The 26,778-nt window shown below is 40.2% G+C and overlaps 1 protein-coding gene across 1 annotated transcript in view; it reads left to right on the top strand.

Moving 5' to 3' along the window:
- The window catches only part of LOC110851471 (plexin-B-like), a 156,332-nt gene that overhangs the window by 89,667 nt on the left and 39,887 nt on the right, over positions 1 to 26,778 (top strand). The window contains exons 7-9 of the mRNA XM_035853117.1: positions 1,067 to 1,195; positions 3,511 to 3,611; positions 17,125 to 17,257. Of these exons, the coding sequence (XP_035709010.1) occupies positions 1,067 to 1,195; positions 3,511 to 3,611; positions 17,125 to 17,257 (363 nt within the window). The remainder of the gene's footprint in view (positions 1 to 1,066; positions 1,196 to 3,510; positions 3,612 to 17,124; positions 17,258 to 26,778) is intronic.

Genomic DNA, 26,778 nt, shown 5'->3' with positions numbered 1-26,778 from the left:
ACCACCCTGTCCATTCCCCCAGCAGGAGCAACTCTTCTGGAAGAAAGGGAGCTTATGGTGACCACCTAAATCCACCTTTCATCCACAACTAGTGCGTTGCTAAATGGCTCGATCTTGTGTCTTAGGACAAAATTCAGGCTTTGATCGACCTACGAGTTGGTCAGTCAGGAGTTAAGACCGCCGCAGCCTGTTTTATTACGGGTATGGGTTTCCTTGCTTGCGTTAGAGCAGGGTCAGATATCATACGAGTAGATCGCGAAGTGGTCACATTGCACAAGTCAACTGAGCTGGATCTCTAAAACATTTTGGAGGATTTGTTTGTTTGTTGCCAAAAAAGAAATGTGGAAATGGAAGGCAAGAAAATCCAATAAAAACTTGAGAACTTTCCAATAAATGTACCGCGCACTACTTTCTAGAATTCTTTCTTTCTCCTTCGCGTCAACTTGTTACTAAATGCATCACATTTTGAGCTGTGTCCAGTCACAACAAGAACTTATATTCAACTTATACACGGTATATTCATGTCCAACTCTGGCTGGTCAAATTTCCAGCTCCATGTATGTATGTATTTCTTTGAATGTTTGCAAAAAGTTTGCAAAAGTTCGCTTTTGGTTTAAGAAAATCATAATTTGTCTGCCGGGTAAAAAAAATGTTGTAAACAAGGGCTGAAGTTTTGGTTGAGTTGACCATTAAGTTATTTTTTAGATATCACAACATGGCATGGCGTAAGTAAAGTAGCATCAACAAGAAAGAGCTCAAAGCTAACAACCACCACACGACGACCACCACCCGAACAACAACAACTACTACTGGCAAACCAACTATGTATGTATGTACCATCATCTCGGTTAATAGTTGTTGTTGGAAAAGGAAAACATCCATAATGACATTCCACTTACTTTCTGCGAGGCTGCTGCACGGACGGAGAAAGCAAACGCTCGTGTATTTGTCAGAGCATAATGAGGATATCATAGTGTTTTGCTTTCTTTACGTATTCCATTCCACTTCTTTGAAGAAAATAATTGGACATTTTCCTAAAATGCGTTTTGTATGCTTTTTATTACAGCTCCTGCTCTCGTCAGTGCACAGGGTGGACCATTACGGAGACATTGAGATGGACCCAGGTTATGCAATCTTGCCGGACACAACGCTGGACCCGTCCGGCCGCTACATTTACTCAATCAGCAGTAACAAGGTACTTCACTCAATAGCCTCATTTTCTCCGCCAATCGCCCTATTTCCATCAACCACAAACCCACCAAAACTCCCTTCTTGATCGTCTCCTTCCTTTCTCCATCATCCTCCCATTCGGGAGAAATATACTCGCCCTGTCCAGTCTCCAAAATTATACATCTCCTTCCAAATTATCCTCATCATATCCTTGCCCACCACCACCACTGCTCCTGCACTTTAATCACGTCCTCATCCTCCACACATTAGACAGCAGGACAGGAAGCGGAACTGTAAATGGTATTAGCCATCATCATCATCATCCCCGCGTATGATGATGTTTTGCTTTCGTTTAACTCGTTCCTGGTTTCCTGCTCCAAATACTAACTGATTTTTTGCGACGTGATTTTTTGTGGGTAAAAAAAATTGTAACTTTTCCTGATTCACAGCTCATACAAAGAACTTGGAGAAAAGTGACGCGAGAAGCTGAAATTATAAACCCTTTATATTTAACCGGGAGGATTTTTTGTTATCTTGCATTCATTCCTCACCCTGGCTCTTTGCTTCATTAAATAAATGCGTCATTTAGTTTTCTGCTGCTGCTGCTGTTGTTGTTTGTGGAGTACATTTCCTTGTCGCCTATTCCGGTATCTTGTTTACCCACCACAAGGACAAACGGTTTGTAACTGTCTCTGAGCTTTTTTGATGTCTATTCGATTTTATGTTACGTCTTCTGTCCTCGCATCTTTTGACGTGCTCAACTTTTATGTGTTTCCTGAAAATTATAATTTTGGCAAGCTTGTGAATATGGTCTTGCCAGAATTTTGCTGGTTTGACATACCTCAACTTTTTTTAATACACAACAGCAAAAGGAGAGTCGAAGAGTTAATAGTATAAGCAGTGTTTTGCAGTTGGCTTTGCTTTCTTTTTTATGAATCTTTTCATAGTCCGGCTTCTCCTCCTAATAAAAACTTGCTCATTTTATTAAGGATAGAATGGAGCGGAGCAAGTGAAAATGTTCAAATTGGGCTGGAATTGCCGTGTTTCTTGTGAAATAAAATGGAATTTCCCATTTTTAGGTCGTTGAGCTTGGGATTAGCTTTTATCGACCATTGAGGAGTTTATTCCGCAATATAGGGAGAGGCGAGAAGGGACAGTGCATTTGGGCTGATGCAGCTTCCTCTCGTTGAGAAACCACTATATTTCCTTCTTTAGGTGGGAAACACTATTCGATGGCCTCATTAAATTGCAATTGCTGGATTTAGATTGAATGCAACACAAGATTAAACTGCTGTCTGAGCTCAACTAAGAAGGGGAGGTTGTGTACTATCAACTCCCGGATCTCGATGCCCTTTGGATATGTTGTAGTGTCCCATGAATGTACAAGAACCCTGAAGCGGTTTGATGCCATGGCCACATTTGCGCCTGCCACACCCACTCAAAGGTGCCCAAAAACCGCTTTCACTCCAGCTTTCACTCACTTAAATTTACCCCAAAAATCCAATTTTACTCGGATTTTCAAATTTCTTTCACCATTATGCTCCCAGACAGTTGCTTTCTTATTTCCAACACCAAACTCAACTTGTTTGATGTTTATTTCGCAGGCATAATTAGCTTTGTTGATTGCTACAACAATGCTCATTCAGAATTTTAAATTTTAAAAATACTAAAAAAATTGAAAAGTCGAGTTTGATGTTGGAAATAAGAAAGCAACTGTCTGGGAGCATAATGGTGAAGAAATTTGAAAATCCGAGTAAAATTGGATTTTTGGGGTAAATTTAAGTGAGTGAAAGCTGGAGTGAAAGCGGTTTTTGGGCACCTTTGAGTGGGTGTGGCAGGCGCAAATGTGGCCATGGCATCAAACCACTTCAGGGTTCTTGTACATTCATGGGACACTACAACATATCCAAAGGGCATGGAGATCTGGGAGTTGATAGTACACAACCTCCCCTCCTAAGTATTTGGCCCCTCGTTGTCCTGGCAGTGACCAGAGAGAAAGTTGTACCGCTTCGTTATTTCCTGTTGACTTGTCTCCCCGTTAACCAGGATTTGTGTCACCTGCGAACTATGTAGTCGTTTAGGGGGTGGTGAAAGTAAATGTGAAAGCACTTGTTGTTGGCTACGAAATGTTGCCAGACTCGCGGTCCAATCAGACACATAATTAGAAAAGCTGTCTAATTTACCATCCGTTCGTTCGCAATTTCCTTTTTAATTGTTTCTTGATTAAGTTTCAATCACTTCCATTTAACCCAAGTGTTTTATCTACATCCGATTTACGAAATCAATTTTGCTAAGTTGGAATTTTATTTCTTAACGTGAACATTTTATTTCTCATTTCAGGTTCTCAAAGCACGAGTTGAGCAATGTGAGATGCATCAAAATTGCAGCACTTGTCTCTCCTCGCATGATCCGTATTGTGGATGGTGTTCCCTGGAAAAAAGGTGAGTTAATTACGTTGTCTTATAAAGTTAACAATTTATTTTTACAAATAACTTACTCTTAACGCTTCTGCTTTCATATTTATGTATTAAGAATATTTACGAAAATTATGAACTTAAATAAATTTAAGAATATACAATGATCGAATCTCAGTATGTGTAATAGTACACTTATCGCATTGTACATATTGTATTAAAATTTTATCAAATTATGCAATAGTTGCGCAACATTCGCTAGTCTTGATAACCAGAAGTCTGAACTTCCTAAAGGCTATTTCATGCATAAAAAACTCGGGAATTACGAGCATGAATTTTTTCAAGTTGTTCGCTATTTCATTTGATGCAGAAACTGCATCAAATGACTTTCACTCGAGCGGAGAAGTTATATGAGCACACTAATGAAATAATTCTGGGCAAGTTAGGTGAAGTCTTGGAAGAGAATTATGTTGTGAGAATCAAATTAAGCCTTTCTCTCTGTGTGTGTAGCTGGGAAAGTAGCACCTAAGGCCGCCTAAATTTCCCCCTTTCCTCCGTCTTACTCTGCTGCATGCATGCACTTGTGCTCATTTAGAAACTACACAGTACAAAGTGAATGCAAGAGAAAATTAACAAAGTGGAAAATGAAAACTTGGTCTCCGCCCTTGATGTGACATTGGCTCGTGTGTGTTCTTCAGCAGACGAGGCCGTTGCACATGCAACTTTTACCCTTAGAGTTCAATGCTTTGTTTATCCTCGTTGTTATGTAAGGGTTTTGGCATGCACGTATTTGTATTTTGGTGCTTTCTCCTCTCGCATATTTGTATAATGGGTTAGATTTCTGGCTGTCTGACTGGTGGCAGCCGGTGCTCAATGTGTTGTAGGTCATGTCAGAACTGATTGAATGTTTTCTACGTCGAACTTGGAATCTAAATTGACTTTGAGTGAGTTTTGTTGAGTCAGGCTGACAGATCAGCCGATCTATTTCACTCTCTGACTCGAGACGCGATGTTGAGAGAAAGTTGGGAATCTTCTTATTCTTATTCCGCCCTTTCAGACCAGATTTGAGTTACATGGAGGCAAACCCACCCAACTCGACCGGCCTTGCTTTGCATTCCCGTGAATTTCTTTGTCTGATGATAAATCTGACTTCCGTTTGGAAACCTGACTGGTAAAATAGACAAAATATATTTCCATCCGTCATCCAAATTTGCAAGTAGGGAAAGGAGTTTTTTGCAATATTAGTTCCCTAAATAGCAATTCGGATTGCTTCAATTCATCTTTGTGAATAGTCGAGGAGAGAAAGTGACGCTGGGCCTGCCCCTCTCGAGTAGTTGTATCAGGTGGAATGGGGCACAAGATAAAAACTAATGTACCACCTTTTTCCGCTGCTGTCTTACTCTTATTACACTTTTTTCCTCTTTTTTATTGATGAGCTCGTTGATTTGGGGCTGAACTCATTTTGGGACTGGGATGAGAAAGGTGAGCAGATGTTTCTCATGCAGAAAAGATTGTCGAATTTTTGCCTATTTTAAGAACCTTTATTCCCACTATTAAGCGATACGTATCTGGTTCTCGTTCGTGGTAAATTCTTGGGTAAAGCTCATGGGTGAACACTTCCCTCGACATAAAATCAATGAATTCTAACCACCGGTAACACGGGCGAGTTTTTTTTATTTCCGTGCTGCTGCAGCTCCAGCTTCCGTGTGGAAGGGTTGTGGTGGTCGTGGGATGGGAATCCGAGAAAGGTTTCACATTACAAACTCACTCACTCTCTTCACTAGATTTTTCTACGCACAATTGTGAGTCAGCTTTCTTCAGATTTTTCTGCTTAAGTAGATAGCACTTCAATTCCTTGTCTGTGTCACTCAAGCAGGAATCTCCTCTCAGCTCTAAAGCCAACTCCTCCACATTCTTCTTGTCATTTTGATCCAGACAGAAATATAACTTCGCCGTGGCACCCTTTCCACTTTGGCTTTAGTCTCCACTCACCACCATCAAGGGCAGGTTGCAATCTAAATTAAACGCATGTTACAAATTTTCATTTCTTTCGACAGATTTTCTATGTGAATTTTTTTTTGTTTCCTTTAGAACTTTGCAATGTTGACAGTGAAAGTTTGTTTGTGTTGAAAAGTAGAGAGGAGGAGGGTGCGTCCTACTTGAGCTAGATAAGTTTGGCGCTGTTGGAAAAAGTGGTTTCAAAAATCTGTTAGAAAAACAAAAGAAGAAAGTTAATGCTATTGCGCTCCTGCTGCAGGGAATGTTTTGACTGGATGCGTGTAAATATGTATGGAGTAGGGACGAAGGTTGCATTAGGGTCCATTTTCCTCGTCCATCGGTGTTTTGTTGATCAAGATCTCGATCATCTATGGATTCTAACGACCTAACGCCTTCTTTACGATCCGCCATGAAACCAATATCATGGTGTGAGATACGGATTAGATCGTAAAATGTTTGATGCCTACGTTTTATTTATATTGTCCCCTAATATTCGTAAATTCATACTTTAGGGTAAGTGGGATAGCGTGTTGTTCGCTCTGCTTTATGTCCACCCATCCATCCGTCCTCCTAAAACTAAAAGGGAGAGACCCCTCATTTCCGTCGTCTTGTAGAAAATTGTGCTAAAATGCACGAAATACTTTACAATTCAATCGTAATATTTTCGCGTAAATTTTACACTCGAGACGTGTCGAAATCTAACAATAACTTTCACACTGTATCCAGTTCCTGCCAATTACGGGTTGAAAAATCATGTCACATTATTTTTGTGGTTTGCTTTTTGCCAATCTAATATTGTTTTGGAAAGGGTTCGAGAGACAAGTGCTTCTTTGCAACATGGTTCGTACGTGGGGCTCAGGTTAATTGTGTCGCAATTTAATAGGTCACTGAGCCTCGACTCGACTCACTGCACTCTAGAGAAGAAGAGAGCCTGTGTTGGTAGAGAGGGAGATGGAAGACATGATTTTATAGGCAATTAAGATGTCCGAAGCCGAAGTTGGGACACTATTAATTTTTTATTGTCGTGTAGAGTCGTCTCAGTTCATAAATGTGTCTTTTGTTATCTTCTTCATTCTTTTTATGTTGGGAGAGAGCCACGTGGAGCAGATATATTGTTCCGAGATACGAGTGCAAGGATTTTGCCAAGTTTATGAAAACATTAGCCCATTTTGGGTCCTTGTTATCCATCAGTTTCAAACAAAACGACTAAAACTTTAAAACCTTTTCACTTTAATTTAATTTCATCTCTGAAAGAAGAAAAATCAGGTTGAATAAGATCTCTCACGTTCCTCCTGGCTTTAAATCTGAAAGTCAAATTCTTCATCTGCTGGGAATGTGGAAAAGTGAAATTCATACGGGCTGATCAATGAAAATGAAGAGTGGCACATTAATGGTGGTTGTGGTGATGCTTGGGTGGTAAAAGTCCAACCGAATTTAGATTTTTCCACAACAAAGTTATTATACAAGTCTCTTGCCCGTTTCAACTAGAAAAGTCTGAGAACAACTTTGTTTTCTAGCACCCACGGGACTCGTCTCTCGCAAATTTTTGACTGTGTGCGAGTGAGAATAGCGAAGAAATAAAATCTGATTTAAGTCTTCAACCAACATTCGCCTCGTACATAAGTATTCTCAAGTAGAAGCGGTTGAGCTGCTTCCTGATTAATATGTCTTGACCGACATAATTTATGGTTGGAGTTCAGAGGAGAATAATTCCCTTCTCCTCTGCTGGGAATATATACGTATAAAGCTGCCAATAAACACTGCTGGGAAAAGTTGCTCTTCTGATTTCAATGTTCGAATCTAGAGCACCTTCGCCCTTTATGATTCCACACTTTTACAACGTACGTTCTACTCGTTTACACGCGTCAAACGACTCGAGGATTACTCGTCTGCTGCTTCATTGCAGTACATTACATAACACAACGTACGTAATTAATTGTCCAAGTCGAGTTTGGTTTAGGAAGTGAAGCAAGCAAAATTTCGGTTGGGGTGGTGGTATGTCGACTAACTAACTACGTAGATATCTACACACACCAGACGATTGTGGTGATTCCCATGATTTAAGGAGGAGAAGCAAATGAAGAGTTTATTTCAATTTTCTCCTGTAGGAGTTGTTGAGTCAGTTTGTAAATTGAACATCATGTAGGATGAAGGAGAGTGAGTGGGAGAGAGAGTGAGCAGCCGGAATTTGAAATCAGATGATAAATGAGGGTGCTACTTTCTCCATAAGTGAAAGCAATAAAGTTTTATGCAAGGATGTAATGGGGATTAATGGGATGGTTTATTTTCTGATAAATAAGACCTTTCAACCCGAGTGAATTTGGACCCTAGAGTAAACTTGAGTGAAAGTCTTAAGTCTTGACTTCTTAAACATGTTCTCGTGTGTTACACAATGTTCCATCCATTCCACCCTCGAAGATAGTCTTCTGACTCCCTGCTCTAGTCAAGCAAAGGACGAGACAAAGTAGGACAGACGTTTTGTCAAAGTGTCAGGGAAGAAGAAACACACGATTGGGACAGATCTTCTCCGCCATTCGCACGTCGCCTCTGTATTTTAGTTCCACGAAATGAGTGGATACGATATATAATATATTTCTTCACTCTTCGTTTGCTCGGCTCTTTCGATTTACCCTCAGACCAAGTTCAGTCATGTGCGTCTCCTACTTTGCATAAGTGCACATGTACTTTTATTTTGCCTGCTTTGAACAAGTTTCCAGGAAATTTAAATACATGTTTAAAGTGGAGGGAGAAGAAACATGTGCAGTTAAGCCGTCTGCATTATGAGTGTGAAAACAAATAGTCTACGAGCGATGTATTTATGGAGAGATATGTACGTATACAACAGTAAGTTGTACGTTCCATTGTTTCTTGGGCTATTAAGACCATTGAGAGAATGTGTGAAAACATGGCGAAACATAAGTTAGCTGACCCAGCGACTACATACCTCCGCCGCAGGATTGCTTAACAAGTAATGTCGTCCGTTATTTCCTCCAAGATTGGAGATTAGATTTGTCGTAACTGTACCAAGAATGCAATTGTCGCGGTCCCCAACAACACTGATATCGATTTTCAAGGTTTAACAGCACCACTACCGCTGCCAGAATAGTTTCCTCCCTCGTTCACAAAAAAACTCGAATTTGGTGGTGCAGTGACTTCTTCTTGTCTGCTTTACACTCCGTTGGTTTGTATTTGCTGATATTTGACATTAATTATCACGAGTTTGTGAATTAGGGGGTGACTCTTGGTAGTCCATGGTCGGAAGATGGTGTGGTTCGCTTGTGTCGTTATTCGATCCCATATCCACTTATTTTCTCCCTTCCACTGTCTCTACGGCTCTTTCTGCTTGTCATGCCATGTGAAAAGGTGTAGTTAAACCGATATGAAGTGAAACAAGTTTCTCTCAATGCTTCTTCTTCTTCCTCTTCCTCACTTTCATCGGCAGCAACAAGAAGATGAAGGAGACGATGGAATGGAGGGAGGGTGGGTGGATCACTCCAACCAACTTTAGCCTTATCCATGAGCACATCACGACGAGGAAAGTAGCGGATTTCTACTCGTAGTTCGAGAGACTGGGTGGTTGGTCCGTGGTTTGGTGACGGTGAGGTGATGATGAACCGATCTGATTGGATTCATCGGATCATGTAACGTTTGTAACACATCCATCGCGTCTAAGCTTGAGCTGGTACATATCTGGTTCAAATTGGTGCTACTTCTACTCCAAAGTATGTATGTCGTCGATTGTAGATTCCGCCGTCATTGACGACTTCTAGGCGCTTAAATCGAGACAATGTTCCTTCCGCTTGAGTGACTTGATGTCGAATAAGTGGTTTTCCTAGACATGCCAGCCAGCAAAGTAACCCCAACTCCATACTCGTCATATGTATGTACATATTCAGATCCCCTTGACTTGTACTTATTCTTGTGTCGCAATGTCCCCCTACCCAGTAAGCATCTGCTTTGGCTATTCGTTACCAGGATGGATGTACATACGTAGTGAAAGCTGTTTTTACGTATATCGATGCATTAAGCGGAGATCATTTTAATAGTTGTAGCTGCCTTTTGGTGGAGGAACAAGTGCAAGTTATGTTCTCGGACCAATGAGTTTATGCATTCCCCTGGCTGACGGAGAGGTAATGTTGTGTCATATGTGATGCACATTTATAGTGAAATATGTATACCAACCCACCCACTCGTTCCAAATGCCAGCATTTATTACTGTTGATTTTACCCGTCACGAGGTTTCGTTTCTAGGAAAACTGGGTGGGTATTGATGCATAAGACGACGAAGGCCTGGTTTTGCGAGTCCCCTCAGTGGAACCGTCTCACATAAATTACTTTACACTTGTCTATCAGCGCGGAGATGGGAATTTGTTTCTGTTCAGCTTGTAAATGACTCCTGTCTATCCGAGAATTGAGCTGGTGGTGGTGCTTTCCCTTTTCTCGTGACGAATCCAAACTTGTTGTGTTCATTCTGCATAAGTACGATCTATGTGTATGGTTTTTGCTATGCTTGTCAACTGAATTTAAGGATTAGTGTTAAATGGAATGGAAACAGCTATAAAATGAAAGGATGCTTTGAAATCCTTCCAAAGGAGGAAGCAGGATGTACTTTTGCCGGGTCAAGGCAACTGATGAAATGCACCAAAAAAATTTAATCGGCATGAAACGGAATAGTCTCTTAGTTTTTAGTTGGTAAAAAGTAATCGAGAAAAATGCAGACGACATCTCCATCTTTTTTAATTGATTAAATGAAACTTTCAACATAACGGAGTTAATTAATCCTAAGTGGCACTGATACCAAGTGAGAATCTTAAGTCTACAATTTCCTCCTTATCGATTTATGTCGTCATTGTTTATCTTGTTATTCTGTCCGGAAATAATACATTTTTAATTTCATTGATAAACATTACTAATTGCTTTCGTCCACTCGTGGATGTCCATTGATTTATTTTCTTTGTCTGTGTTGACAACTACACAATTAAATATTTTCCATGTTAATTTAATATCTTATGTCCATCTCGCGTAATGATTATTTTACCAACGTGTAAAAGAAAGTATTTCTCTATTTGCTTAGTAATATTAAGAGCATTTTTCCCCGAGTTTGAAGTGGAGTGAACTAAAGGAAAGGAAACACTTGAATAAGAGAAGGCCTTTATTTGAACACGTTTTTCTTCTTTTTCTTCCTCTCTCCCTTTACTTTACTTTCTTGCTGCTTTAATTTAGTTGTTGATTTTACAAAATCACGTGATTGACGAAGGAGCCCTTGAAAACGGAATTGGTATCCGGGCGACTATAGCTGCTTGGATACTGATCTTCACGAGCAATCATCATCTCCTTAAGCCCAATCGAATCCAAAGAGTGAATTTAAGTGTTGCTTTTCATTTCATGCCTCTCATCTTTTCTCCCCAAAGATTCCTCCCCCCACTGCTTGCCTCCTACTCCATCCATTCAGTCGACACCACCCAGCTTCAAATCTTCTTCAAACCCCGAGACTTGTGCCACAATGCTCATTCATACATTGTGGCAGCAATAAAATGCCCCTTCTCAGCCTGACGATAGTAATCCTCTGCCCAGCCCAAGAAGTAGGAGAAACGAACTCCGGGAAGGGATTAGACAAGTATCGATATACTTGAGCTTTCTCTCTCCATTCTGCCACAACTTGTCTGTGCGGATAAGACTCATCTGACTGAGAGCATTATTTTTATTATTGCTTTTCCCTGCTTTATCTCCTACCTTCCTCGTCCCACTTTGTTCCTCATCTTCTTTCTGTTAAGCTCCCATTCCCAACTGATGACGGATAATAGAATTAAAAATGAGCAAAAAAAATTGTGTGGAAATCTTGTTTTCCAAACAAAACGAACAAAAACTGCACCGTCGTCTCGTCAGTCGGGAAGACTTTCTTCTGAAATGATCAACATTTTTTGAAGGGGGAATTTAAAATGAGTGGGTGGGTGGGTGGTCTGGTGGAGAAGCTCGTATCTCGTATTTTGTAGGATATTGGATGGGATTTAGATTTCGTCGTCGTCGTATTGTGTCCTTTGTGTCCAGTGCAATTGAGGGCATCGGCTTTGGGGAGAGAAAGTGGATTGTGTGTGGGCAGATATTAAGGACGGTGGAGAAGGGGAGAGGAAATTGCGTGGAGGTAATGAGATGCAGGACACTCAGGGATGGTTTCAATCGTCGCCTTCACCACCAGAACCACACGTAAACGAAGATCTGGACTCACCAACTCTCAAAGCCTGTCAGATCAGATGAGTTGAGGAGTGGAATACGTAAGAGTTGTGAAAACCATTTCCGGAACATACCCCGAGAAGCTGCAGGTTCATTTGGTCACACTTGTACTTCCAGACACATTTCCCCCCTGGGATTACATTTATTGTATAAGTAACTCTTTTTGTCCTTACGCTTTTTTGTTCACAATTCGTATTTGTCTTACGAGGGTGGAAAATGTTTAGCACATCATTATTATTATCGTCAGCAAAAATAGTATGTACTCCTTGGTTTTCCGAGAGATGTGCTCGAGAAAAGTTTCGTGAAGAGAGCTGTTTGAAGTGCTTAGCGTATAAAAAATGAAAGGATTTCTTTGATGGGTTTGTATTTAACTTTGAAAGTTGTGGTCTAATCAGCCCGCATGAGTCATTAGTTGAGAAGAAGAGGCGAAAGTGTTGAATTTTTAATGGTGCAAATCTGATCAAAGGTTAAAAGCACGTCATGAAAAAATAACTCAAACATGAATTCAAAAACCTCTCAGAAATCGTATTTCGTTTCAGCAAAATCAATAGATCTTGAAAATAAGAGCATCTAAATAATACCCATTCTTGCCCCTGATGTAAATTGGAATCCGTTTAAGTTGATAATAAGAAATTGAATTTCCAACATTGTCATTTTATTATTTTTTTTTACTATCTGCATTGTGTGAAGGTTTGAAAAACTCTATCATTTCCAATCTTTTTGAGATATTTTGTATGTATATGATTGCGGTAAGGACGGAAATGAGAGTGAGGACGCTAAATATTTACCATGATAGTTTTGTCATGCGTTTCATCGTTTGGGTTATTTTATGGCCTGCGTATGAATGCAAGTGGAAACCGAAATGGGGTTTGAGAAAATTTCCCCTTAACAGGTCTCTTATTTTATTTTCCTGGAGAAAAAGTTGTGGTCTCCTGGATTCGGTTATTTGGAAAGCAGTTTTCACCAGAAGAGGAAAAGTGCAGCAGCAGTGTTGGTTGGATGTATAGCTCGTAATGTTCGTTATGAAAGGTTTCCGCAGTCCAGCAAACAAACGCGATGATTCCCAGTTCAAACTCTGAGCTGAATACATTACTCGAAATCCGACAATATTATGGCGAGGAGGGTTCTTTCTCGGTCCACATTCAAAATGCAGGAAATTGGGTTTGCTGTATAAACTGTAAAAAATCATACCATATTTCAGTTGCTGTTTCCTTATGTCTGTTTTTAAAAAATTTCGAATAAGTTAAAATTTATATAATTTAGAGTTGTTTCCCACTAAAAATATAATTTTGTGTCTTCATTTTATTTTCGTTTTTGAACTATTTCCCGACTGGGTAAATTCTTTATCGCAAGAATAAGTAGCTCATTACGAGTCGTCGTGTTGACTTGCTATTCGCAGACGGAGGCGGATGTGCCTTGGAACCCGTTTCTTTCTTTCTTTTGTTTTCTCTTAATTTCTTTCTGCTCTGATAAGTTTGTCTGTATGTGCAGAAGAGGGTAGCGAACTGCGGGATCTGAATATTTACTAGTATATTTTGCATCATTTATTAATGCGGTCATTGGGATTTTTGCATTGCCACTTCGAATCTGGGTCATCAGATAAATTCAGATACTTTTACGGATTGTACGTTCATTATGAATTTGGTTGTAGGGTCAGATATTTGAAATAACTGACTGATTTTGTTGTAACTCTATTCCCAAGTTTAGTCCCGAATATGTATTTTTTAAAGAATTTAAATTCTAAATTATTAACCTAATTATCGTTAAAGTTTAGATGGGAGGGAATAAATAAGTTGGTTCATTACAAACCTAGCAGAAATGTATAACACCGCAATGTGGAGAAAGATAAGGAGAATACTTGACTAATCTTAAGAGTGAGTAACGTAATTCCAGTTCCGTCAAGAAGTTGGCCATTGCACTGAATGAGCAAATTCGATTGTGCTTGCTCTAATAATTTTCGCAAACTTTCTCCACAAAATTTTTACCTATTTCCTACCAAACCAGCTAATTTTAACTCGCTATAGATGTGTTGTACGTACGTACATCTGTATGTATACGGATGACAATCCGGTTTATGTCCACTAATTGGAAGAGACGAACGAGGAAGAAAAGAATTTGCACGGGCCAACTCTTCAAATTCTGACGGATTTCCTCAAATGAAACTTTCCTTTCTGTCTCGAGAGGAAAACGGGCGGAAAGGAATGTCATCAATTCACGGTGGTCAACCCGCATGACATGACAACCGCTCCGTTTGGTGACCACATTTTTGTTCTTGTCAAGCTCAGAATCTCTGTGTTCTTATTGAGTTGCTTTCTAGCAGATTTGTACTGGATAAAAATCGTTTGTGGGGAAAATACTTGGGATTCAACAGTGCAATAATGTATGTATATAGCAAAGCGAACTTTGTACATATAACTTGCCTCGCTGGTTACGTGTTGGTGACATTATACGGAGAGATTGCGGTTTAAAAGTGAAATCGCCATGTTTTATCCTGCCCTAGTTTCGTGTGTGTGCATTATCTGCGAGTATGGATACGGGCAGGGTTGAGTTTCGTGTCTAATTTATATGACGATATTCCTAGAATTGTAGGTATGAGTGAGTAAATAAAATTGAGAGTATTTTTACTATTTTTACTTCCACGTTTCACTGCATTTTTCGTCTTCCTTCATGGTGATGTCTTGTTCCCCTCATTGATATTCCTTTCGGTCTTGTGGCTACGTTTCAATGATTCTCTTTTCCATGAACGAATATGGCAAGTTGTGTTTGCTTTGCTGTGCTTACTGTGTGAAGCTATGAGAAAGCGTGGGCATGGCAAAATTGCATTTCCACTTTTTTGCGGATATAGCATAGATGAGAAGAGTTGGTTGGTTTTCGTGGGAAATGTGTCTTGTTCTTGTTAGATACATTATTCAATAAGCCTGGAGTGGGAGGCTGTGTTGGTTTACACTTTGCTGAATTCGTACACTGGCTGGAGAGAATGTAAATTGGTCTGAATAAATTTTTTTGGCTACGTCTTCTCTCATGGAGTTGTGGCGTGGTGGGAAAGTCCCAGTTTTTATTCTCATTTTTATTATTTCAAATTCTTGAGTTTGTTGATTTTTGTCGGCGGGTTTAAACATATTCATACACAGAGACGACCGGATGTTGCAAAACTAGACCAATACGTGTAATCATACAGGTGGTAATATTACCTTAAACCAGCAAATATGAAGGAGAGATAAAAAATAACTATGTACGAGCAGAAGATTGGAGTAGATAATGATGGCCTACGCTAAATAATAATGGGCAAAAGTGCAATTTTGGAAATCAATTGCTTATTAGTTATGCTAATTGTACATTATATAAATACCGACTTTTCCTGTATAAACGATAATAGTTTTTGGACGGGAATCAAGGATACAAGTCGTTAAACCTTTAATTGATTTGATAATGTGCGTGATTATGAATAACGATTGAGGGTTATGTTCAGAGTTTTTTTGTGGTACCACCGCCGCTGCCGCATCGGTTGAGCAGTTGGTGGACATCGATGGAGAGTGGGGGAGTGGATTTCAGAGCGCGATATGCATAAAAGGCATTGACATTTTGCCATTAATTCGTAATTCGTATCACTGTCCTTGTAAGGTCTTTAAATCAGGTGCTATTAACCATCGAGCACAAAGGACCACCTTTTTTGCACCTCGGGCAAGTAGATAAGTAGACCACCAAGAAATCTATCTCTCTTTCTCGCCCTCTGCGTACATGCGTGTGCCTCCTCGAAAAGTTATTCCTCCGATAAATTGAATCTCTGCCTGCCTGTGAACAGGTAGTAGTAAGTCGAAAAAGGAGAAGGAACAGAGCAATTAGTCATTCATTCAGACAATCACTAAATTGCACAATGGCGTAAATTTCCTTAAATGTTTTCTCTCCTCATTCGTGAATTAATCGCTTCCTGATTTCATCCCAATGCAAATGAGCCTGATTAATTTTGGATTTCACTTCAATTTCTCATAATGTCTGTTTTTCACCATTTAGGGAATAACGATTAATCAGAACTTTGCCCAGTTTCCTTTTCCATATATTTGTGCAGACTCTGTGAGTGAGATCGCCTCCAGCAGCAACGGCTTAAACCCCATTTTCCTGTTTGGTCTCAAACCAACTGAAAATTTGCAGTTGGTAACCAGTCCCTGAATTCGCCTCATTTGTAATTAATCTTATTTGTTTACTCTGGTCTACTGGGTGCAATGTTAGATCTCTCTCTGTGTGGGCCTAATTAGCTCTAATGATGACTGATCGTTCAGATATTTCGTTCGTGGAGGGGACGATGAATTTTCCAACAGTCGATGCTGAAAGACAATCATCTCCTCCTCTTCCAGGCCAAGATATTCTTATCGCAAACTGGTTATCAATACAATATGGTTACTCCATTCCCCATTGTCGTCCCGTGCTGCAGTGAAATCTTGCCAATATGCACTTATATTATTGCTTGCTGAAAATGGAGCAATTTAATAAATTGTATTGTCTCGCATGATTCCTAATCTAGACAAACATTTAAAAAAACAACCCTTAGAGAAGTTTCATCTGGCCCATTTATCACCCATACATATTTGTACCATTCTCCTCGTGGTGCATGGAATGAGACAGCGAAAGTAGGAAAAGAATAGCAACCTTTATCCCTTGCTCGTGCCTGTCAAACGGGAAACAACGCATATATTTAATTTTTGCTGAAGGTCGCACTTCTAGCCATACATTTATATGGAATATATTTGTAAGGGTGGACAATATTGGCTGAGCAGAAGGAGTAATGTATATGTATCACGGATATATGCGCCTTTTTCCCCTCCAAGATCTGATTCCAATTTTGTCAGAATTCACGATGTGCAGTCGTGGTAGTATGAGGAGCAGGACGAAAAAGTCCAAGTAGCCGGAAAGAGATGCAGGGACTTTGTAAAGTAGTAGTAAAGTTGATGGTCAGGGTTGTAAAGAATTTACAAAGTTGGGAGTGAATGGATTATGAAATGAAATATCCACCCGGGAGAAGTGCGATAAAATAAAATTCTTGACATGTTTCATTCTCTGCGACTGTTGACTATCACCAACTTTCCCCTCTCCTCAAATGGAGCAGAGAACATTGGACATTGTGCTTCATTGGCACTTATTTTAGAATGATTTTCCGGTTGTAAAAGTTTAAAAACGTTGTAAAATTTTATTGTACCCTTGTACATTTTCCATATCTGCTTAAAGTACATGCTCCTCGGCGTGATTTATTGTGAATGGTTGCTTTGCCATCTTGGTGTGGTTTACTTATTTTAAACTGTTCTTGTGTCAATTGCAGATGCACGGTGCGAGCCGCATGCAAAAAGGCGCTGTCAAGTTCACCTCGGTGGTTGGCGTTTGGATCTGGCCAGGAATGCATTAGTTTCGAACGTGCTCAACCCGATCGGATTCCGATTAACCAAGTTGGTTTGGTAAGTGAAAATGACCTTCATTAAATATTATTAGTCGTGGGTTTTCAACAACGCCCAAATTATATGTTCACATAAACAAAATACTAAATCATACGTACCTGAGGAAAATAATGCCCAAAAACATCTCCACATAAAACAGAAAAGGTCACGTCAACTGCAAAACTGCAATTTGCGAAACGTGTGAATAAGTATATTCATGGTCGGCGTTGACTCGTACAATATGGTGAGATGACCATTTGGAACGAGGACACATTCAGATAGAGACGGAGCCTTTCTTCAAGTGGCTAATTTAAACTAGGTGACATCATCCGTGGCCTTGGCGGTGCATCCTTTGTACTTTCTATTTGAGAAAATTATTAGCAAGATTCCCCTTGATAGCCCACTTTTGTTATCGTATTAAGTAAAAATGAGATCCTGTGGCTGCGAAACTTGGTTCAGTACGACACACGTGGTTCAGAAGACTGGTCTCTAACTAACCGTATTTTCACTACGACTACGACGTAGAAATGTCTTCTTGTTCCCTCATTTTTTCGGTTAAGCCCGGCAAGGAGGCATTTGCCAGTTTATCACTTGATGATAGACGAGAGAAGAAGAAGAAGAACCAGCAGCGTCTTTGGGAGTCAAGGAGATTTCTTCTAAGTCTGAGGAGAGGAAAGACGAGGTGATTCCATTAGATTACCTTTGTCATATCATCTCATTGTCTGAAGAAACGCTCTCTTTTCCTCCATGAAGCGATTCTCAAGCCCTTTCAACATCCTTTTGTTGGATCATCTCGCTCTCTCTCTCTCTCGCGGCGGAGGAGGAAAAAGGAACACGAGGCTTTATCTTATTCCGAGGTTTATTTATTTGGAAACTTTCTCCTGGTTGACGTCGAGTTAGTTGTTGGTGGACTTTGTTTGTTGGCGTCATCTTCTCGTGATATGGAACGTCGGCTGACAGAGGGCTAAATGAAATAAGTTACAAACAATGAAATGAGATGACCTGAAAAAGATGCTCTTTGTCCAGCCGGAATACGGGATGTGTGATAACATTGCGAGATGAAGATTGGGAGGGAAAGTTATTGATACATTGATATCCTCTTCTGGGTTGAATCGAATCTTATCAATACATTAAGTCGTCTTGGTTCATTGAGACAGAGAGACGCTGCAGATTAACTTGGTCCTTGAGAGCGGAGGGAAAGACAAAGATAAGGAGTTAACTTCCGTTTCCCTATTTTTTCATCTCCGTCCACCGGTTCTAACTGGTAGTCACGTCGTCGTCGTCGTCGTCGCAAAACGGCTCACATGACGCTGACCTAATTCTCCGGAGGGAAAGGTTCAAGTTACATACTTATGAATCAATTATGTGATTAGATAATAATACTACAGGCCCAGCCCCTGCCTACACCACACCTCAGCGAGTGAAAGGTTCAATGCATTTTTAACAAAGTACACGATATGTTTTCATTTCATAGGGTCCAAATTCCGATAAAATCTGGTCAGCAGGCGTCACTCGCAATTAACAATACTGACGTTGTGTTGTTTAGGAGGAAGCGGAAAAGTGGGTGAACCCCAAGTCCAAACCGATCTACATTTCACCAAGCTTTGTCTAATTCGTGTATTAACTTTGTTAATTTGCCACCACTACGTGTTTAGAATATGTTGTTTTGCATACTTACTTTACGGATGAATGTATGCACCCAGTGCGTACCGTACGTATCGCACACACGTGGAATACCTTTCAGCTTTCACTTGTGTATCATGACTCTCCATTTCTTATTACCTTTTGTCATGTCAGGATCTTTTCTACCTCCTCGTTGGTATTCCTCAGATGTGAGATTGAGCAACATGGAAATTTTTGACCAGATTTATAATCGTTTTTATAGTCAGTATAAACTTGTAATTTTGTATATTACATAAAGTCGTAAAGTTTTAATAAGTTAAGTGGAACCGAAACACAAATGGCAACTCTCCTGCTACATACTCGACTGGCTACACCGTTACTCTGGATTTGTTGACTTTATACAACGTTACTTTGATTGCTTTAACTCACTCACCCTCTTCCTATTTCTCATAATAATGTCATGATTAAATCTGCAATTTACTCCGCCTGGCAAAATTACCTTCACTAAAGTTCAAAAGTTTGGCCGGCGTACGTATATTTCTGATTTACTCCTCAAACAGCTACGTACGCACATATTCCATTCGCTAATCTCGCCATTAGATGGAAAACAATCATAGTTTATATGTAGATGTGGCAGCGGGGAGAAAGTATTTTAGAAATATTTATTAGCGTTGACTCACTTTTTTTCATCAATGGAGTTGATCCCACGTTTCACTTTCATTTCGTCCTTGTCATTCTGCCACTGATTCCATTCATCGTCTGTGAGGAGGACTTAAAGACTTAACGTGGCGGTGGTGAGTTGTCCTCTTTCGAGCATTGTTTCGTGTTTGCACAGGGATTCAAGTCGTTTTCAATTCGCTTTGGTCAATTTATTTCTTTATGTGTGTGCGCGAGTGGGTGAGTGAAGGATGAATCCACTTTTATTTACCAAAGTGGCTCTGAATTAATGTTCTTCTACATCCGCCATATCGTCGGACGGACGGAAGGCTGCATTGTGTGTGTAAGTAACTAGAAACCATATATTCAAAGCTTACTGGTCATGAATGCACGGTGGGTGTGGGATGTGTGGCGGTGGTGGGTAGAGAATGTCATTTTTCTTTCTCGCATGTTGTTGTAAATGTTTGGGGGTCGTTTTGGCTGCATTTGGTTAGAAATGTGTTTGGAACGAGTGAAAGTGTTGCTTGCTTGGTGAAACACAATGGAGTGAAATGCTCTACAATACTCTGGGATCAATAGATTGACCACTCTACTCTAATAATACCTCAACACTTTGCCATTTATTTAATGATCACAAGCCCTGCCTTTGCTTGATTACATTGAAGCAATAATACCAGAGGTAGGAGTTGAAATTGCGATATTTTTGCCATTTTTATTTCCTTTTTTATGGCTACATTCAGCAAACAGTTTTATTTAAGGTGAGAAAATGGTACAGGTTTTTATTCTACGGTCGATTCGTTTAGTGCGGCATGCAATCGTTCGCATTTCATTTCGAGACGACGTAGCAATCCTACAACTATATCCTACCTGACACTTTTTTTTATTATTCTTCTATATCAATTGACAAAGTTGGTGATCAAATTACGAGCACAAAGTTAATTTACTTCATCCTGTAGTTTTCTTAAAAAAACAAGCTTCGAGAAGAGAAATGGTGTGTGTTTGGCGTTGTAATAATTAGAAACACCTAGTGAAAGGTGTAGTAGTAGATAAGCAGTCGTGCAGCCAACTAGACCTGCTACCCACCTATGTACCTTATACCTATGTACCATAGCTCTTGCCAGAAGATTGTGGCGTGAAAGAGGAAGGATTTGATAAAATAAATTGCGAGGTGAGAGAAGGGTAAAAGGAGTGCACATTTGAGCCACTTTTCCTACTTTCTCCATCACTTCGTCTACCCACTGGTGATGGCAAAGTGTGTGTGTTATCTGATTGTGCGGAGAGCTGGCTGGCTGGCCGCGTACAAAATTGAGAGAGAGGCACTTAACCTTTGGCAAGGCAACTGACCAAAGCAAATAACAACAGTGAAACAAAGGTGGATCATGCATTTACGTAACTATAACTATTTATGTAACTTTACGTAGGAAGCAACTCCACCACTCGATTTATTTTTTTATTAACTACGCAAGATGATTGCACCCACAGCTGATTTGTAACGTGTTTTAATACCATTTGGTTGATTTGGCATCACAAATTTTATGGTTTTAGATGTCACACGCTCGTGGACGTTGTGGTTAAGGGGCGAGTTGTTTCGTTTAGTAATTCAATCCAACTCGGACACTTTTATTGGATTTGGCCTACACCGGGAGTAGAACGAGGCTGGGAAGAGTTGGAGAAAGTTGGGTATACTTTCTGAGGATAATAAATCCACAGAGAGCGGAAATGGGTGACAACCAGTGAATAAAATGCACATTAATACCACACAGCCTGCCATACAGCCTAATGCATAATATGCAACACAGGTTAGTAGTGGTTGCATTCTTTCCATTAGAGGTGAACATAAAGAAGCCATCTTTGTAATTAAATGTTTGACGGTGTTTTCCATTTTGGACAAAGTGGTGCCGAAAGAAATGATAATTATATTTAGAAAAAGTGCAAAATTTATTCAGTTAAAGTGAGTTTCCTAGTTGGCCATGTGATTATAATGCTGAGAGGCCTAATAACTTGCTGGGTTGGAGTCTTATTTTGATCTATCTAATCTGTGAGAGGCTTTGTCGGAAAGATTTTTTGACTTTGGGTTGATATGAGTGACATATGCGCTTAGGTAAATAAAAAACAAAAATTAATCATTACACGAGAATGCTCTTTGCCTCCAATATCGGGATGGAATGAAAACACAAATTCCACAGGACGGAGGAAAAGGGGGATAAATTCTGTGACTTGTTTAGTCACTAGTTGGCTGGTGGGTCCTACTGACTTTGCTAACGTGCGTATACATGTAACTTCATATACATAACTTGGTTTTCCTCTATTTAACACGCTTCGCAAGTTTTTCGCAGGAGTGTTATTGTGAAAATGGCGCAACTTGGCATGGTTGTCAATCCAGCGAAATCTCCTCCTCCTCCTCCTCTTGATTGCCTCCCTTGAATAATGAAGAGGAAAGCAGGGAGGTTGAAGTTTTCTTATTTTTCTCCCACAGTGATGTCCCAATCTTCATATCTGTCTTGGTGGAAAAGGAATGTGAATGGAATCTGGGGAAAATCTTTCCAAACTTTTTTCCCTTAATTTTCTTCTTCCTTCTCATTCCCTCGCTCATTTGGTTAAGTACGACGACAATGTAAAGCTAGTAAAGTGCTCGACGGTCGCAACCATGTAGCCTGACCCATATAAAAATATATACGTAGACGGAGGAATCTGCTGACAGTGCGACGAGGTGGCAGGTAACGGGGGCAGCAACATGACGATGACAAAGCCATCCAAACTCAAGTCAAGATTCTGGAAATTAATGTCTATAACATGATGATGTTGATGAGACCGGGTTGCTTGTTATTACTGCTCCTCCACCGCCGAGAGGATAGAACAAGATTCCACAGACTTGTCCAAGTGATGTTTTCGGCCCCTTTTTGCTTGACTCGAGTTAGTGACGGGCTGCAAAAAGAGAGAAGAATAAGAATTTGTGAGTGGAGTGATAACTTGGAGGATTCATCCCTATAATCGTTCTCCTGCACATAGTTTTTCTAGACCAAACAAGTTTCGTAAATTAGTGGGAAAATGTAATTACGCTAAGTTAAAGGAAGGTTGTAGTAATGTAATGTTATCGATTCTTTTATCAGTGTCTGGTCTCCGTGTGTGGTTTGCTTCTTGGTTTGGTTCTCCTTAGGTTCAATTTTCTATACGCCCTGTTTGGCCGGTTAGTTATGTAATTGCCGTATGACTGACTGAGTGACTGAGAGGGGCACGATGCCCAACCAGCGAAACGACATAGTCTGGCTGGCTGGATAAGCCAAGTAATTTGTAAAATTTTCTTTCTAGACAAAAAGCAACGACGATTTCCCCCACTTGACTTTTGTTGTTGGTCCTTTCATTTATTCCGCCGAGTTGAGAGGAGTTGAAGCTGGTTTTAAGAAGAAGAAGACGAAAAAGAAGCCAGATACCAGATATGCTTATCTTGATATTAGTCGGACGAAGATGAGGGAATAAAGAGCGTTATTAATCTCCAGGGATTCCCGTTCTGAGTCAAGTTTGCTTTTTGTCTTCCGGCCTCTTTCATAACTTGTTCTTCCTCTTCTTCTTCCTCCTCGGTGGCAACAACTATTGTTGCACTGTATTGACGTGTTCATAAAATATTCATGCTTTTATTCTATAAACATACTTTCCCATCTCGCAATAAATTCGCTTGTGCGATATGATGACTTGATGCGTTATGATGAATTTTAAAATCATTCTAGATTATTATTTATTTTTCTACATTTCCAAGTTGTACTGCAAAAAATAGTCTAAAAAATCTGTTTGTTTTACCATACCATTTGGCAGACGAGCTTTACTACCATCTCAAATTTCAGGCAATTTTGTAGGTTAATGTGATGCAGTTGATACAACCAAGTAGATCGTTTCAATTTGTCCCTTTGTTGTTGTTATGCATCACTTCAACTGGAAATTGACCGCTGCTGAATCAATACATAAATAAAGAAATATTCTCTCATTCCACAAGAACCACCGTCCGTCCACCTGTTCGAATCCGGCATCACTCTCCGTAGGTAGTGGATTGACAGTCCTTCTTGTCAAAGTAATTGATCATTTGACCTCTTTGTCTCCCTCCTCGGCTCTCTTCCACCCAAGTAAAAAAAACCTTTTCGATTTCAATTCCATTCAGTGCAGGCAATGCGGTGTGCTACCAACAACACAGAATAAAGTAAACTACTCGAGCTATAGAAAAGAGGAGGGGACAAAGACACAGACTTTCTCTTTCAGCCGAGTCTAAACTTGTCCTCGGTCTGCGGAATGGAAGGAGAGAGAGAAAGTCTGTTAGTTTTTAAAGGCTCGTTCAATTGTCACAAAAGCCGAAGTGGGAAATAAAGTCAAAAGTTGCACGCTCTACATCACGCTCAGGTGAGTACCTACGTACGTACGTAGTGCGGGCGGCGAGGATACAGTGAATTGAATTTGAACATGATTCTGGCGTAGATTATAGCGCTTTTCTTTGTATCCTCGTTGTCGGCGGGACGGTGTTCTTTTGCTACGGACAAGGTACGAGGACTAGCAAAAGTCTGACGTTTTTTGCGTGTCCTGGTGGTTCTCTTGCCTTATTCCACAGCTCCATTACGAAATAACAACTTGTGGCTTGTTTCTCGTACTCTTTGAATGTTGCAAAGATGGAGGGAGGCGAGGTGAAAGTTTCCAATTTGCAACTTAACCAAGCGACCTTTTTCCCTTTGACTTTTCTCCTCTTCTTCACAAGTAGGGCTTCCAACGAGTATAGATCCCTTTGTTTTGTCTCCATTACCTTCGTTAGTTCTCGCAGAGTGGGCTCACTTCACGGAAAAATGAAATTGGTTGGATGGACTTCTCATTCCCAATTCGCTTTGACTCGATCCACATTCATTGAAGCACTTTTGACCAGCACGCTTCAACAGTCTTGTATATTTCTTCTGAGAGACCAACTAGTTCTTCTTCTCTGGTTTCTTCTCGTCATTTTTTTATGTGAGCACGTCTGCAAAAATGTAATTTCTCCAGAAACTTTCCCCATATGGCAGAGAGTTGCAGAAGAAGATAGTTGCTCACATCTATTTTTGGTATTGATTCCGATCTTATTATGTCATGTCTGACTGTTTGGTTGGCTATGTAATCTTTTCTTATTGATGCGAAGTAGCAGATTCAAATTTAGTTTATGCATTTTCAAAAAGTCAATATGGACAAATCGAGCTGGTTTTGGTGATTCCAGCCGTCGGTCCGTGTTCGTGACATACAGACAACAGACAGAGAAATCCCGATGTAGCAATTGAATACAGATTTCCTCGTCTGGATAAACCGTCTAAAGGTCGAATCTCCACCAAATATAGTTTCTTCCCGTCTCGACTCAAGTACAAATTTGAGTCATTTTACTCGTATTCGAAAAATCTCATGAACCTCGAAATCATCACGTTCTGTTTGTTGACTGCTCCGGCTCAACCTGCGTCTGATCCATATCAAATAAATAAAGACCCACTCTAATGCTTCCTGTTGGTGGAATTTGCCTCGCGTGAGTATAGCGTGAAGAAAGACTCGGCCCGTACGTACACGTATGTTGCAAAATCCAAGGTAAATAGGAGCAGTGTTTCTTTGCCACTTTATCTGCACTGACTCGTAATCCGAATCTAATGCGAAAATGATTCTTGTGCATTGCCAAATGTCAACTAACGTGCGCTGCTTTCCGGCCTGCATTATTACCAAACTTGATTCCTGTTTAAATAAATTCTCCGAAGTATAAATAGAAAGTTTCGCTGAACGCGGACTGAACTGAAAGCAAGACGGGATTGGAACAAGCTGCTTGTTTTCTTAATATTCACATCACACAATTTTCATACCGTGGGGTCAGACCAGGAGATGATTGATTGCATTTGTACTATGGCGTTGTTCACTTTAGACCGACACGTTTTGAGAAATCCTCTACGGGGGAAAATGCGAGTTTACATGTTCCAACACAGCAAGACTCGAGCAAGATCAATATTTCCCGTGCCGATTGTTGTTGGGCGAAATAAAAGTGTTGTTTTACTTTACTCTAATTCCGAAATCTGAGATTGTTGTGAGCGTAGGAGTGCAAATTGAGAAAGAGCAACAACAACAAGGAGACGCAATGTAGAGGAAAATAGGATTTCTCCAGGAATGGATGTGGGCAAGATGATGTAAGCATAAGCAAAGTATTAGTAATGAGAGAAGCATTTGTTTTTTTGTTTCCTGGGGATTGACTGAGCACTTTGCTCTTCCCACGAAAGGAGAAATGTAGGTGTGCATTATTGAGTTTATCTTGGGTCTCCACAGCTGGAGGAGGAAGAAAATTCGCCTTTATCCGACTCTTTTAGGGAAGGCGAGACGGGAGTGGAAAGTCTTAAACTCCGAGTCAAAAAGTCTTCAGTTCTACAGCATTGTGTTCGCCTATTCATTGTGAGTATAAGTAATGAAAATGGAAGAAAGCAATCGCATAAATGGAAGGATTTTCTCTTTGCTTAATCTATTATGTGCAGGTAGTGAGTGACTGGGTTTAAAGAAAGAGGTGTAGCATACGCTCCTATAGACACACATACGTTGCAATGTTGAGCCTGAGATTAACTTCAATCCAACTTGTTCCTTTACATGGAATTACGTAAGGAAAGTCTCGAACCAACCTCCTCTTCCTTTTCTCCAGGCGATGTGTATGTATTATGTGTTGGAAATATAATGCATGCTTGCGTTGCTCACGATTTTCTCACAAAATCTTAATGTTAGTGGTTCCCTATGATGATGATGATGATGGTGCGGTAGGAGATGGTTACGTACAAAATAAGAAATCACAGGGTTGCCTATCGACAAGCCCAGAGAAATGAAAAGGTAATATTTTACCTATTTTAAATCACATACAATAGGAACATTCGCTGCGTGAATAGAAGAAGAAATATAAATGCGAAAGTAAAAAAAAATTGCGGCATTCCTTCAATTAGTCTCACCTCCATTCTTCCACTTTTGCTAAATGTCACCGAACACGCCCATTAATCACCAGGAGAGTTTGGTGCTATGTCAGCTGTGCCGTGTCGGAGACAAATTTATACACGGTCACATTTCTTTAACAAGCATTATCCGAGTTGTGAGGGTGGTGGTCGTGGTGGATGGAAAAGGACAAAGGTGTGACGCTGGCGATTTGGAAGTCCGGCTGCTTTTCTTGCCTCGATTCGAGGCTAAGATTGCTTGCATACACGCTACACACCAGTTCTTATACACGTTTATATTTCACCTTCTGGGTGAAGAAACGTATT

This window comes from Folsomia candida, unplaced genomic scaffold (assembly GCF_002217175.1).
Source record: "Folsomia candida strain VU population unplaced genomic scaffold, ASM221717v1 Fcan01_Sc006, whole genome shotgun sequence".
Taxonomy (NCBI): domain Eukaryota; kingdom Metazoa; phylum Arthropoda; class Collembola; order Entomobryomorpha; family Isotomidae; genus Folsomia; species Folsomia candida.
The sequence above is the reverse complement of the archived record's forward strand: the minus strand, read 5'-3'. Positions and strand labels throughout refer to the sequence as shown.